At 31.5% G+C, this 17,067-nt stretch overlaps 1 protein-coding gene across 1 annotated transcript; it reads right to left on the reverse strand.

Annotated features, from left to right (window-relative positions):
• Positions 1 to 2,269: 2,269 nt before the first annotated feature.
• LOC106071519 (putative malate dehydrogenase 1B) lies at positions 2,270 to 16,858 on the reverse strand. Its single transcript, XM_013231645.2, has 10 exons — positions 16,804 to 16,858; positions 14,649 to 14,761; positions 13,360 to 13,983; positions 12,476 to 12,632; positions 10,199 to 10,304; positions 9,130 to 9,217; positions 8,167 to 8,290; positions 5,649 to 5,779; positions 5,086 to 5,137; positions 2,270 to 3,378 (listed from the first exon to the last, which is right to left on the reverse strand). The coding sequence occupies exons 1-10, from the start codon at positions 16,823 to 16,825 to the stop codon at positions 3,104 to 3,106; spliced, it is 1,692 nt and encodes a 563-aa protein (XP_013087099.2). The 5' UTR covers positions 16,826 to 16,858; the 3' UTR covers positions 2,270 to 3,103.
• Positions 16,859 to 17,067: the final 209 nt, after the last annotated feature.

Raw genomic sequence — 17,067 nt, forward strand, 5'->3', positions numbered from 1 at the left:
ATATTTGTTTGTAAAGTTTGTTACAGAGTAAATAAATATGCATGCAGCAGAAGTGTTGAACACTGATCTTCCATATTTTACGTTGCCTAACATTCACTCTCAGTGTATTGTTCTTGTGCTGTATTTAAAGTAGACAAACTGATATTTCATACTGCTGTCTCCACCTACAAGCCAGTACGGGAACAATTATTTACATACAATTTTATTTGTTGTTAATGTCAGCCCAAGTGCCATGTTAAATTTCATAGATTTATGTTGATTTTTAAAAAAATGTTATATTTACAAAATAAGGGCCAGTGTTATTGTTTTAGATGTTACAATGTAATATATGAGAAAAAAAGTTAACATTGTCATTTAACCTAATTGCTTGTTGACCTCATTCTTGTTTTGTATTTTCTTGCATACACTCCCAAGATTCTTAGTTTTGTATTCTCTTGCATACACTACCAAGATTCTTAATTTTATTATTTTCTTGCATACACTCCCACGATTCTTAGTTTTGTATTCTCTTGCATACACTCCCAAGATTCTTAGTTTTGTATTCTCTGCATACACTCCCAAGATTCTTAGTTTTGTATTTTCTTGCATACACTCCCAAGATTCTTAGTTTTGTATTCTCTTGCACACACTCCCAAGATTCTTAATTTTGTATTCTCTTGCACACACTCCCAAGTACTGGACAGCTAGATGTACTTCTCTGGTGTTATTGTATTTAACAAAAACACACTTAGTGAACGTAGTAGTAAATATCTACATTGTATTATGTACAAAGCCATTATTTTGTGTCTGTTCTCATGTAGTCAAATATATTGCAAAGAACTTTGACACATTTTACTTTTTTTCGTGTTCCTAACATAATCAAAAGAAACTTTCACTCACACAAATGAAGTGAATGTGTTGAAATACTCTGTGAAGACTTTTTCAAATAATGCTCATTGTATATTGGACCAAGCTTTTTTCACTCATTTAAATTGTTTTTTTTCTATATACATGGTCCTTTTCATATGTTGATGTTATTAACCCACCTGTAGATGGACAACTTGCTCATTATTTGCTGTGTTGTTGGCTGCTTTATTTGTTTAAACTCTAATGTAATAGTTTATAGTGAATTGTTTGAGAATTGTATTCTAAAGCTAAATTTCATGGTTTTTCTCTGGCTCTTGATGTCTGAGCCAAAGCAATGCTACTTATTACATTTGGAACCAACTTTTTGATTTGAACTAAAAGGAGGGAATACAAAGCTGCTAGTCCCAATATCTAAAAGGTTCTTCTATGTACGCCTCTCCCACCTTGTCACCTGTCAGTAAGAGCAGTTATTAATTTTATAGCCTCATGAATGATGAATACATTTTAGATTGCAACGGCAGCACTAGGAACACATATTTCAAAATGGTGGATCAAATATTGCTCTGTAAGGGACAGCGCCAACTAAGGCATAAACTCGACAACTATGCCTAGCAGCTAGATTGGCTGAGGTGAATGGACCACTCAAACCCAGATCTTGCAAAGATGAATCTATTTGATGTGATTGTTCACTAGTCCCACAATTGTTTTTACCCAGCGGTCATGGCCATACAACCCACTTAAGACTAGCCCTCCCATAAAAAATATTAAAACTTGTTCTGCCATTTTGTATGTTAAGTTTGGATCATACATTGTTTCAGCTATTAGCTTAACATTTTGATCTAAGCGCAGGAGCAGGCTAGAGCAGTGTTTCCCAAACTGTGTTCTGCTGAACCCTATTGTTCTGTGAGGTCTAATTAGGCATTCCACCAACTACTGGAATAATTAACTAGTAGACCACCACGTGAATTAACTTCTCTAAAAAAATAAGCAAAGTGTTGTGCTTAGTACCAGTGCTCAGAATGTGCTAAGTGTTTTGTTAAGGAAAAAAGTTTGGGAAACACTGGGCTATAGCAATACATGTAACCAGCTACAGAATATAAAATTTGATTACAAGCTAGTAGTCCTCCTTCAGTGCAGGACAACTCTGGTTCATCAAGTAAAATGTAATGTTTTATGTAAATGTAACATTTGATACATTGTGACTTACAGAAACTGTTGTTATGGTTATATAAAACAAACATGACTAACAACAAAGTGTTTTTGTTTACCTTTAGTGTATGGCTGGTTGTTCTAAAACTTAAGATGGTTAGTTGAGCAGTGACTATCACAGGAGGCACATGATGAGCACTATGTAATGCCAATCTATAGTTAAGAAAATGTTAGACTAAACAAAAGAGACAATTAAATAACAAAAGCTTAAAAATTAAGCAAATTGGACCAATAGTATTTATTTTTAGACACATGAAAACAAGTATTGTAAACAAAAGTTGAGCTGTAAAAAAAATATTTTCATTTACTAACAAAATGTTTTGTAAAGTTGACAAACAGAGCAGTAGATCATCACAGCATACATGTTTCTATTTTTTTATACCATTAATAAAATTAGATGATAATTATGTTGTCAATAGGCTGAATTGTTTAAAAAAAGTTTTAATTTATTACGCAGGTAAAAATTTTTTGTTTTGTTTTTTAATGTCAATTTTTATGAATTTTCTCTATACATTCAAAAAATAAAAATGTCAAAAATTGTTCAGCTTAAAATTAATTGCAAAATGTAAAGAGAATAAAAGTGACAAGAAATTATAATATCACAGAATCAAAACTTATGCTCTGTACAATAATAATAATCTTTATTGTCCATAAGGAAATTTGTCTTACAATTTGTTCATTACACCAAACAAAAAACATTATAACTATAAAAAACCAAAATGTACATTCACACTAGACTCACTCATAATTTACATGTGAAAAGTTTATATCAGATTGTTTCTATTTAATGATTTGATTGCCTGGGGAACAAAAGAGTGCTTGTGTCTGATTGTCTTTGCTTTTTGTGTCTTGTATCTCTTTAGTGATGGTAAAATCACAATTTGTAACTTTTTAAAAATGTAAACAATTTATAAAGACAATCATGAGAAGATGGATAGGAAATGATTTACTGCAGTTTTCTTTCTCCATAATACATGTCCTTGCAACAACACTAGCAAGTTTCATACATGGAAAGTATAGAATAATGTACAATTTAGCCTAAAGTATCCTAAGATGTATTTTCAGTGGTCAACAAATCTGCAGGATTTTCTTCACTCACAGTTTCCAATACCTCGGGTGGCTTCTCTTCATCACCTGTCACCTCTAAAGTTGAAAAATTTTCTACAAACACTGTTGATATTTCATTTAACGAGTTTCCTTCATCCAGTGATTGTGTTGAGTCAATAGTTCTTTCTGTTTCAATTTCATTGATGGCTGGTGGTTCATCCTGGTTATTCTCTGGTGATTCTGGCTCACTGGTTTGGGAAGTGTCTGTGCCCTCGTCTGAGAAAGAAATAAAGAGAACCATATAACAAAGTATACTGCGTGTCAATTTGGTTTGAATTTAGTGTTTTCTCAACATTCCTACCATATATTTGTACTTATTTTTAATTGAATACAATGAGTCTTGTAATCACAACCAATTTCTAATAAAGATCAATAAAGCAGTCTTTTAACACTAATTTTAGGTATCTTAATCAAATACACAGCACTTTTAGGTATTATTAGAAAGTGTTATTCAAAAGTGAAAATGTCATGAGGCAGTGAACTGACTGAAGCTTCACATAAATGGTTAGATTTAGATGAACTTATAACGATTCGAAAAAAAATTGATTGCATGAAAGAACATGAAGAAATTATTTCAACTGTTTAAACTTAAGCATTTGAACACTTAGAAAACCTACAGAAAATACATTCTCTTTCTGTTTAAGATTTTAATTGCTCAGTCTGATATTGACATTCATTACTGGGAAACACTAGCTCTCTATTGCTCCTCATGGCGTGAAGCTGTGAGTTCCTGAGATTTGAAGCAAGAAGAGTGGCCAGCATGAAAGCTGAGAGAAGAAGCAGGCCTGTCTGCAAACTGACCAAACCTACCCATGCCACGTATATATATTAAAGGGAGGGTTGGGCTTTACAGTTCAACTTTGAGTTTATAGGATATAAGAAATGTGCTCATTTTCGATCACGAAGGTGGAACTATTATGGGCACTTAGTAAACACATGCAGCCCAATGTTTTTAACTGTTACCTTACATGGGGGCTCCAGTTCAAATCTTGATCTGGACCAGGAATTTTGAATTGGAACCTGACTCAAGCTGAGCTATGTTTGATGAGCACTTATATTCTAGGCAGCACAGAAAAACTCCTAGATATTCACCCCCCATATATCCACAGAAAACATTGGACCAGAGAACAATCAGTAAGCTTAGGAATGAAAGATGTACTTAATAAAAGTCATTTTAAGCTTTTTTGTGTGTGCATACTTTAGTGCATTTACTTTAGCATGAATTATGTGCTATATAAAAGCAAAAATACAAAAACGCTTTTTCTCATGCTTTGAGTTTTTGGCACATCGGCACAATTTAGGCCATGTTGTGCCTGTAATCCTTCCCTTTATCAGCTACCAAATATGTATAAAAACTGGCAAACAGAAAAAGCACAATCTCATCCCAAACAACCAAAGTATTAAAGCTTTGGTTCTAAACCTCTACTAGAAAAACAACACAGGACTTCTTAGTTGCGCATCAAAGCCTTTTTCTAGCCTTTTTTGATACCTTGGAAAAATAAACTCTCTTGAAAACTACACTCTCTCTATTAATAGAATGTAAATAGCTAAAAATAGAACACAACTCTACTCAGCAGTTTAAAAACACACTGCTTAACAGCTAAATAAAAAGATTTGACACAACTGAACAACTGAAAAACATAGTTCAAAAGAAAAATGAAACTGATAAACGAAAAAAAAAAGTTACTTACATTCAAACTGAAGCTCAAATTAAATTGACAAAAATATTAATATTAATTTATTCAACAACATATTATATCTTTTTTTTTTCAATTCATTGATGCCACACTAGGATATTTATTTATCATAAGTAATATGAATATCTTAATATCTTATTTAACTATTTATAAGACGTTTGTATCTTTCAATGTAGATCATAAAACAAGTTATTAAGTTTTATAATTTAGTAAATGCTGATTTTGCCTTTTGATGGTTGGTTATCTTCTCTGATTATTCCAAGCTCATACTGTAGGTCCTGGTGAAACAAATGATAAAGTAAGAAATTAATAGTTAGATAAAAAAGGTTTAAGAGTATGTCTATAAAAATGTTTGCAATATTTCACAAAACTTACAACTTGATGTTTAATAATAATAACTTCTCAATAAATAAAAAAATAAATGATATGATATGATATGATACAATACAATATATAATATAATATAATATAATATAATATAATATAATATAATATAATATAATATAATATAATATAATATAATATAATATAATATAATATAATATAATATAATATAATATAATATAATATAATATAATATAATATAATATAATATAAAATATAATAAAATATAATATAAATATATATATATATATATCACTAGATTAGCAAGTAAAAAATCAATATAAAGGGGAATGTGTTTTACAATCTGACTATTTATATCATTTTAACTAATTGAAAATGGGTAAAAAAATGTTTTCGGTTAACTAAATTGACATTAGTTCATATTTATATCCAATATTCACATACTTCAATACTGCTCTTAATATTCAGCTTTGTCTCTGGTGTCAAGAAAACATCCTGCACAACATGCCAGTAGCCTTTAGGATCCATGGTCACAGGAAAGGAGAAGAATATCCCTTCTGGAACTCCATACCATCCTGATAGAAGCAGAAAACAATCTTATCTTATAATATATATATATATAAAGACTTTCCTTCAAAAGAGAAGATAATTTATGCCCTAAAACAATTCAGGTGTTCATCTAGTCATGCATGTTGATGAGAGGCTTAAACTACCTTAAATAACTTGTTGGCAAGGCAACATTTCATCTAAACTGTTGCGCCGCTTAGACAACATTATTAAAAAAGCATCTAAAATCACACACACAACACTGCCATATTTAAATGAACTTTTCAAACAAAAATGTCTCAGAAGAATTGGAAAAATATTGGAAAACAACAGCCACCCGCTCCATCACATTTATGTCAAGTAATCTTGAAGTGGGCGACTTCTATTTATCAAGCCTAGAATCGAGCAGTACAAAAACTCGTTTGTACCTTACTTGATCAGACTATATTGATCAATGCCACTTGTTGATCAAGAAAAATTAAAAGGACCAAGATATCTGTGTCTAGTCACTCAATGAACTCTCTATGTTGTGTCTGTTCTCTTTATGTGAATGTTTTTTTAGTGTGGTATTTATATGAGAAAGGAGTCCTTGTAATCACAACAAATTTCCATAAGGATCAATAAAGCAGTCTTAGTCTTACTCTGCTAAGTCACTAGTTCAACATGCTGATACAGGCAACTTCTTCTATGCTTTAATGGTACTAGCACTTGCACAAATGTACCCTCAATCAAATGGACAAAGTGAGGTGTATGTTGGTATTGTAAAGCAGATATTTAACAAAGCATACAAAAGTGGGAAAGATCCATATCTCGCTATGCTCGAGTATAGAAATACTCTGATAAGCGGACTGCTTTATTCGCCATCACAACTGCTGATGAGTAGAAGACTCAGGGACATCATTCCGACTGATCCCAAACTATTGAAACCATCGGTAGCTGAAAATGCAGAGACATTACTCAACGAACGAAAGAGGAAAAGCAAAGTGAAATATGATTCAAAAGCAAGGTTACCTAAAGACTACTCTGTCGGGGAGAAGGTGAGAGTTCGTCTAGGACAAAACATGGCAGAAAGCAGTCGTCATTAAGAAACATCCATCACCCAGATCTTACATCATAAAGACAAATGATGGGAAAACATACAGACGAAATCAACGGTTTTTAAACAAGAGCTACGAAGAAGACATCTTTGGGTACTATGACACAGACGAAGACAATGAACAGCAAACTGTTAGAACAAACGAAACAGACAATTATAAACCAACATCTAGAGAACTTGCTGTGCCGGTCAAGACAACCAGAAGTGGTCGAGTTGTCAAAATTCCTTGTAAATATAAGTATTAAGAACTTTAAAAGGAAGGATGTGATAATAGCTTCAAAAGGAAGGATGTGCTAATATTAGAAGATATTACGTCATTGTTTGTTGTTTATGTTTTATGCGAAAGCAAAGAATCGGACGGAAATAAAAGTTAGTTATAGTCTCGTTATTATCATTATTAATTAGTAACGTCTACAGTAATTTATTATTAATCTGTGACAACAGAACACTGTATTAAAAGTTATTTAAAGTTTCATCTTGAGTCAACTTGGTCATTTAGTCTTTGTTCCTGTTGGTACCTGTTTATTCATTCTTGTGACGGATTAGCTTGCTCGAAGAGCTCGCAATTGTAATACATCATACAAGGTACTCATGCATGTAGTATATATAAATAGCCTTAGAAATATTTCATGTACATCTGATTTACACATGCATCCATTACAATATATATATATATATATATATATATATATATATATATATATATATATATATATATATATATATATATATATAGGGGATCACTAAAAACAGTTATATTGCTTCTCAATATTTGCAGAGCTCAGAGCTTAAGAAATATATACAGAAAAAAGAAATATTTTTCTCTCTGGTGTTCTTATAAGATGTTTGACTTCCAGAATACAAGGAAAATAATAACCCCTTCGGTAATCTCAAATAGATGGCTGCCTGGTCATGCGGTATGCGCGCTGAACAGCCGTTCAAATTCTTGATGGTCCCAGTTCATACCATGCCTGCTTCCATCCCCTGTCATCTATTTACATTAGATTTTTACCAAATATTTAAATTTTTACTACCTTTACTATTTTAACTGTGAATAGACCTTGATTTTAATGATATGACTGTATAGAATCTGGCCCTTGTTGTTTAGAGAGAGAGGGATCCTTAAGGGACTGCAGGCACGACATGGCCTAAATTGTGCCGATGTGCCTCAAATCAAAAATCAAAAAAAAAATCACCTACAGGAGGTTTGGACTAGGAAGTAAATTATCTTCAACTCTGAAGGAACATTTGAAACATGTAAAATATTTTACATACAAACATTTTCATAAACAAACATTTTACAATTATAAACTACTTTACCTTCAGAATATACAGCAAGAGAAAATATTTGTCCATGAGGCGATCCCCGAAACCAGAGTTTTAAGAGTGTTGAGATAGAGTTGGCAGTACTTAGACTGGTACTTCTGCCCATCACCCGGGAAACCTGGGAAGAAATATAAGAAATTGAAACAACATATACAAATTTAATTTAAAATAATAAATAGTTCTATTGCATAAGAAGCTACATTAATTGATTTTAAACATGATTAAAAATTAAATTTTTTCTTCATAGCATTTCAAAGAAAAATTTTGAAAAGCTTTTAAAAAGAAAATTACATATATTTTAAATAAGCCATTGAATGGTAGAACTCCACTATAAATGAAAGCATTTATCAAACTTTCAAGGATCAAGCTTCTGGAATGATTTTTCAAAAACCATTCCTCTGGAATGACTTTTTGAGGATCATACCTATGAAATGAATCATTTGTAACAATTAGGAGACCTATATCTCAAATTATTTTCCCTGGTTCATAACAATAGCTCTGTACCCTGGTAGAACATCTTGTTTCTGTGAGAACTGGCACAAAAATGCCTGACGACAATAAACAGCTTTGGCAGAGAAAAACATCATAACAGAAAGTCATGACAATACACACAAGCTCCAGCAGGATAAGTTTGAACAGTGTTCAGCCAAACATTCTGGGGCTTATCAGTTACTTGAAGAGGCATACAAAATACAAGTGTAGAGCCCTCAGCTCCCTGGATGATGGAAGTGCCAATCATTGAATTATAATGGAACAATAATAGATAGAACTCAAATAAACTAAAATGGGATTGTAGGCTGTAGACTAGTTCTTTTTTTTTATGATAATTCTTATTCTTAATCTATTTTGTAATTATATATTAATTGCAACTAGTTTTCTTATTGAGAAAATAAAATATTTCATTTCTTAGAAAACTAGTAAAAAATATTTATTTTTTACAGATGAATAAATTATTACCTTTAAATGACGTGCACTGACCAAAGCTGGAAATTCCGAAGACAACCATTTGTTGTCATGTAACATTTCAATTGCGTTGACAGAATACCTAAATGTATTAAAACATGTAAATTGTTTTGAATTCCTGATCAAGCCTGTATGAAAAAGGAGTAGTATTGGGCATAGGGCTACCAACCATATGCTGGAGATGGATAGGTCACACCCTTTGAAAGCCTGCATCTAATGTTACAAGGCTTCACCTGGAACCTCTGATGAAAAAGAAAGAGGGGATGGCCCAGAAATACATGGCACCACAGTTTGGAAAGAAATGCCAAGCAGATGGGCAAGACATGGGGATAGTTGGAGAGACTCACCCAGAACTGAGATGCCTGGAGGAAGCTGGCTGGTGACCTATGCCCTAGGCTGGACCACAAGCAGAGACGAAATGAGATGAGTATAAGATACACTGCATGTGGGCTAAGTTTGAAGTGTCTGTGAAAGGCACTAGTGCTATTAATTAAAAACAGCCAATTTTACATACAAATATGATCTGATTGACTATTATAACCTGAAGATAGATTGGTAGAGAGAAGGTGCCCTAAATGAACTCATCAATGAAAAAAAGTTCATAGATTTCAAAATATTAAATGATTGATTTTTACATAGCTGTATCATTTTCAAATTAATCTTACCATTTCATTCAACTAAAACAAAATTATATATTAAAATTAAATACTTTTTTTTTTAAATGTACCTCTATCAGAACTTGAGATCTACATGGCTGATGATGTAAAGGTTATCTGATTCTATGGCTGATGGTTAATGAGGGTGTCATGTCGCCAGCACAATGACCAACAACCTTTACGTAGCCAATTAAAGTCAGATACTAATTAAAGTTGGATGTGTGTTATAAAAATTCCCAAATTAAAAATACCAGTCTTCACTGAGATTTGAGCCCAGGACTTCTTGGTTCAGAAGCCTAGTGCTTTTAAAAAGACAGCTTTAATTAGTCTGCACAGAGTGACAAAGTTTTATCTGCTAAGAGCACAGAAAAGAAACACACTATTTTATAAATATTAATAAAAATTACCAACTAGGTCCTGTGATGGCACCATCATAGCCATGGACTTGACATTTGCTGACATCCAGATGCCGCTTGGCATTTATATTTCCCCAGACCAGAAGATTCACTACACCTGGTCATCAAGTTTATTGAAAAAATTATCATTTTGAAGTGATAGAGTCATCAACTTAAATGAAATAAAATGTGCCTAATTAAATACTAATACACAAAACATTTAAATTTAAGTAAAAAAAAATATTGGTAGTGGGGAGGAAAAATGATAAAAGTACAGTGAATGAAAACTAGTTATTAGGGAATTATTTTAATTTCAATAAACAGTATAGTCAGTATAGTATTAGTCACTCTGTTAGGTCCTCTGAATTCTTTGTTAAGCCATAGCGGATTTAGTATTAAATTTAACTTCCTTAGTGTATCAATAGTTATCTTAACTTAATTATAAAATGTAGATGCTATTTAAAAAAAAAAAAATACATATCCTATGTGTGTTCCTAGGTTAAACTAGTCATGCATGTTAATCAATTATTTAAATTCTGCCTAGTCATTGGTTTTTCTGGCTAATAGCACTAGGGAAGAAGGAGCATTTGTATACATTAGCCCTATCATATGGAACAAGGAATCTTTGTGTTTCTGAATATTTAGCAATCAGGGTTGATGTAATTTGATAGATAGAGGGGAGAGAATCCAAAGGTAGGTAAACCAATTTCATTACTTTGGTAGGAATTAGGCCTACTCTAGAGATGAATTTATAATGAGAATGAGATGGAGTGAAAACAAAAAGAGGGGGAGAGGTAACATGAAAGAAAAGAAGGTTAAAGACAGTGAAAAGAAGACGAGTGAATACAACGATGGTTGAGTATTTTTTTCTTAAGATGTAAATGATAACATTTATTAACTTGTTTTGTTAACTGAATAAGTAATGTGTACACTACAAGGATATCTAACAAAATTAAACATAAGGCTTAATAGAAGCACATCAAATATTAAAAACTGTTTCCCTTATGTATTTTTACAAAGCTTATATCAACTCACTCTGTCATTGTGGATTATTTTACACATGTTTTCTTCCACTTCCTATCTTATCTTATGTAATAAAGACGTTACTTCAAAAAAGAAGATGATTACATCCTACGCGTCATGCATTTAGTCATGCATATTAACCAATGACTTAAATTCTGCCAAGTCACTGGTTTTCCTGGCTAGCTCAGGCAACCCATTCCATGCTCTAATAGCACTAGGGAAGAAGGAGTTGCCCTATTCATGGATCAAGTTGAAACTGCACAATTATTCATTTTTGAAAACAACACGTGAATCAATCAATCAATCAAACATATTAGTTAAAACTCACTAGTAATTATCAATTAATTTTGTTTTATTTAGAAAAAGAGTAGAAAAACCTTACAATATTTTGAGATTTGGAAACAATGGGGTGACCTTTTTCCTTTACTCAATATAAAGCTTGTTTTAAAAAAAGTTTTTTTAATTTGCTTGAATAATATTTTTGTTTTAAGTTTTATAGCACTTCTCCATCTGCTGTTCCACTTTTCTAATCTCTTTCACTTTGAAACTCAATTTGATGTTCATGATTTTTAAACATATTGTTGTGACACGGTTACTGTATGGTCAACCGTGACACACGGTCAAGTGTTGGGTATCGAGAATTAGGGGACTTGGGGAAAGTAATGAGTGTGTAAACAAGAAGAGAGGAAGTCAGCTAGTGAAGTTGGGTATCTGTATATATGTTTGTTGCCGTGCATATATGTTATGTTGAAATCTTACACAATTAAAAGGCCCTTTAAACGTAAAAGGACTTGTTTCTTCACACATATAAACTTAGTTATGCTATGGTGGTCGAGTATTAAAGCGCTGGATTTTCGTAATGAGGAGTCTCAATGAAGATTGGGATTTTTAATTTCTGTATTTGAAGGGTGCTCCTGAGTCTATCCAACTTTAATGGGTACCTGACATTAATAGGGGAAAGTAAAGTGGTTGGTCCTTGTGCTGGCCACATGACACCCTTGTTAAATGTCAGCCATAGAAACAGATAGTTGACCCTTACATTATCTGCCCTATAAATCACAAGGTTTGAAAGATCAACTTTACTTTTTTATGCTTTGCTTCATGGTGATATTTTTTATATACAAGTCAATGTTAAGAGGTTAGACAGAACTGAACAATGTCTTCTAAATCTGATTACTACTACACATACAAGTTTTAACTGTATCTCATGATTTCATTATAAACATCAGTGATTTACTTTGTAATGTATAATATATGATGAAGTACCAGCAGGGTTGACATTCAGTTTTTCTCCTATAACAGACTTGGCCTGGTTCTCAACAACAGAGGCCACAGCGACAACATTCTGACGAGCAATCTTCTGAGCACTTCGCGCTAGGATGGTAGCATTGAAATTGATTGGGCCATTACCACAAACCAAAACCTTTTTAAAAAAAAAACAACATCAAAATTTAAATCTAAAACATAATTTCATAATTTTAAAATAAATATGTTTTTGCATTTACTTGAGCACAGTAATAAAGTTGTAATAGTTGTGAAAACAAAAATAACATCAATTTTTTTTTATGCTTTTTAATAACACACTTTGTATGCTTCCCTTGAGTATATTTATATTTTAAAATCCAATAGTAATTCTTCAATTTGAAGATTAACCTCTGTTCACATTTCTCTTGTCATTAGGCCAGTAAAAGGATTGAATGCTTTTTTTTTCCAAGAAGAATTTCTTAATTTTGTAAAAAAATTTTTTTTTTAATATTCAATTTTAAAACATTTGGTAGGTCATTTATGTATCTAAGTTACAAATGACCTGCATGTCTTCATTCAACTCTAGCTGCAAGTGTAGGCCTATATAGGAAAGCATCAGAAAAAAATATCTTATAACATTTTAGGCTTAGGTGAATCTATAATACTTTAGTCAAATAGAAGTAGCACTACTACAGAAAAGACCCAATGCTTACAGATTTTTACTTCCGGCATTAGAATCTCAAAAATAGGAAGTTTTGGGGTTGAGACAAAACTTAAAACAAACAAAACAACAATGAACATTATTAAAAAAGAATGATATATCACATCTATGTTCTTGAATAAAAAATAAATATACTAATACTAGACTTAGGTTGGTTACTAACATCTTAAAGTACATAGCCTACCTTACAGTTTCTTAAAGCTTTCTTATCAATAATTTCCCCGTAGAATGTAAACAAAGCCATATATTGAATGTACCATTTCCTCATAGTCATATCCTCTTGTCTCTGGATTTCATCAAGGAAGATGATGATCTGGCAATCCTTAAAGGCTTCCTCAGCTTCTGTGAATACTTTCACATCTCTCAGCAAACTTAGGGCTAAATCTTCTGCTTCCATGGCTGTGCCCATTACCTGTTCCAAGTCCTCCTCAGAATTGACCAACAGGTGAATGACAAGTTCTACTTTTGGCCCCAGGACTTGACCCGTGCTGATTGAGTGTAGCAAGTGGTAGCATACTGGACTGGCAGCATTGGTAATGCAGACATTGACAGGATTACTTAATGATTTGAAGTATTTCTCTTCTTCATCAAGTTCGTCTTTGGTCTTTTTATTCTCAGCTGCTACCATTCTCATTTCATAGCTTGTCATTTCAGACTCAACATCATAGTATGCCTTGACATACTCCTGAAATTCATTGGCACCACCGATGAGGACTCCTTTGCCTCCCCTGTCTATCAGCTCTCTCCATATGATGGGAGATGAATGGAACTCCCAGCCCCTCTCAGCACAGGTGGTATGAAGCCATTCCTGATAAGACATCAGAAAATATGAAATTTTATTATATGCCATATTTGTAGAAAGTAATATAAAATTAAATGTCACAAAAAAGGTTTTTCTTCATTATACCATTTTCAATAAACTTCTGTAAATATAAAACATAAAATTAGATCATTTCAATGATTCAAATATATCGATGATGTAGTATATGGTTTGATTTTTCCTCTACATTACTGGCACAATGGAGAAATAAATATATATATATATATATATATATATAAATAAAAAGATATATAACACAATACTTTTTACACATTAAAAACAAGAAAAGAATAATTTGATATATCAGACGTCCAAATTAATCCTAACCTATATTATCAAAAACATTCATTTCCATACTTATTCTGGTAACAAAATAATGTCATCTATAGGCAACGTCAATATATAAGTAAAGTAAAGAAATGTAAAAAAATAAGTGTATCAAAAATAATAAAAGCTAAGATATTACATAAACCACACAAAGTATTGTCTATTTTTTTCTCCCAAGTACTATGGAACAATATATGATCCTAAAAACACACAAAATTCTCTTTAATTAAATAGGATGGTTGCAAACATTACAGAAATATTATTTAAAAATAAAAATAAATAATTTTGAAAACTTTAATAGTTACATATCTAGTTCTAAATCTTACATCCCATTTGTCTGGTTGGATCATCAATTTATGAAGCTTAAATTTTTTCAAGTTTTTAGCCAATCGATCTCCCAGTAACTCAACTCTAGCAAAATATGGACAGTCAGATCGACCTAAATAAAAAGAAATATTTTTAAAATTGTTATAAAAACATTACAATTAAAATGTTATATTTTATTTTTAACATTTCTTAATATATATTACTGCATTCATTACTGTGCTACAGATAACCAATATTCTTAAAGTTGATCAACAAATTAAATAATCATCTACTTTAAACCTTTAATTAATTAGGCCAATATTTAAATATGCAAATATTTTGTATTTCTAGTTTCTTTATGTTTTCTTGAGTTGAGGGATCCCAAACAGAGAATGCATATTTATGAATATTCAGATTTGATTAGAATAACACAATTAGTAAAATCACTAAACTTAGAGACACTTCAGGACAGAAGAATAAAAAATAAAGTAGCTATAATACATAAAAGACTAAACCATAACATACAAATAGAAAATAAAAAACCTAATGAAATACTCAGAAAAACACAAACATAGGCACATTTCATATTTCATAAGTTTGAACAAATTTGTACAAGTGCTTCTTCTTCCCTAGTGCATTAAAGAATGGAATGGGTTGCCAAGAAAAGACTTGGCAGAGTTAAAGTCATTGACTGATATGCATGAGTAGATTGACACATGAAATGAGTATTATCTTCTTTTTTGAAGTAAAGTATGTAATATATAAGATAAGATGGTAAGACAAAACAATAAGATAACTATTAGCTCCTGCAATTACTCCTTTTTGATCTGCTCTAGATTTTCAGTGGAAGTATGTTACAAGAGTATAGATCTAGGTTGGTTTTAATGATAGTTTCACTTAAATATTAGAATCTACTTAAATTTTGGCCTTCCATTAAGTCTAGATTGTCTTGATTTAGTAACTTAAAAGATTGGCCTTAAAAAAAGAAAAGAAAAATCCCCTACATTGGTTTAGTTAATCTGATTTTGTTAAATAGTCAATAGAAAGATCTAGAGGAAAGCTCTCCAGAAACCTTTCTTAAAAGAGGTATTACTAATTAGGCCTATAATATTACACAATCTGTGTAAATTCTAATTCTATTATTATAGCCTAAATTATATTAATGATAATAATAATAAATAATAATAAGACTTGTGTTCGAGCACACTGCAGGTCAAAAGTGATCCGCCACTGAGGACAGATGCCGACAGTAAAAAGAAAATCTTAATTGACCAATTATGATGGATATATACTAATACAGTTTATATGCTTGCCGTGGATGTGGCAAAATATGTAGGTCTCAGCTAGTCTGGGGCTGTGTAGCTACAGGAAATACTATATTAATAATTAATATAGATTATGTATATTAAATTCAATATGTATCATGTATCTTTTCCATCATATTCATAATAATAACCTTTTTTCTTTCATTGAAGTGTCACCCCCTACTCTACCCAGACTACTCTCTTCAATCTATAAAAAAAATAAAAAAATTAGAAGCTGGAATAGGTCTAGAATGTCTAGATCTACAACAGTACAACATAGTGATCTACTCAAACAGTTCAAATTAAGGAAATCAAAAGAATCATTTCTTTATTTTTTTTTTACTTTTAAACTATTTTAGTAATAATAATGGTAATACTTCCATAACAATTTATAATAATTAGATTGTAATTTACTAATTAGATATACCATATGATATAGATCTATATCTAGATCTCATCTAATCATAGACTATAATCTGAGTCTCTAGTCTACTACTAGTATAAGTATAGTCAAGTAGAGTACTACTGTAGTACTACTACTAGATCTGGTACTTAACTTAGACTGAGACTAAGTCTAAGTCAGAGGCCTAACTTATGCTACTAATATCATATGCTACTACTACTACTCTAACTCTACTGTCTCTACGTCTCTAGAGTCTAGTCACTCTAGACAGTCTTAGTCTAGTGACTAGTCTAGTCAGTTTAGTATAAATAAACTAGAATAGTAAATATAAATAGATGATGTAGGGGAACCTCTGCGAAGAGTAGATCCATTTCATTCCAGCTTGTTAATCATTTTCTAATATAAACAAGAAAGAATAGACATTAATTTCATTGTAAAAATTAGATTTAGACCTAGGCCTAGACCTACCTGCGATTACGATTTTCGCCATATTGTATATGTTACTAGGACACGGAGTCAAAGAATTATACAAAATGTGCATTCTAGCTTACGAAAGAAAAAAAAAGAGCAGATCAAAGTTGAGATTTATAGATTTATTAATTTAATAAATTTAAATTTAATATTATATTTAATATTAATATTATATATATCTAATTGGTTATATCCTATTTCGTCTCATTTATTTACCGTTGCTATCTTCTAGCTTAAAATCTGGCACAATTTAGATATAGT

This window comes from Biomphalaria glabrata, chromosome 11, assembly GCF_947242115.1.
Source record: "Biomphalaria glabrata chromosome 11, xgBioGlab47.1, whole genome shotgun sequence".
NCBI classification, from domain to species: Eukaryota; Metazoa; Mollusca; class Gastropoda; family Planorbidae; genus Biomphalaria; species Biomphalaria glabrata.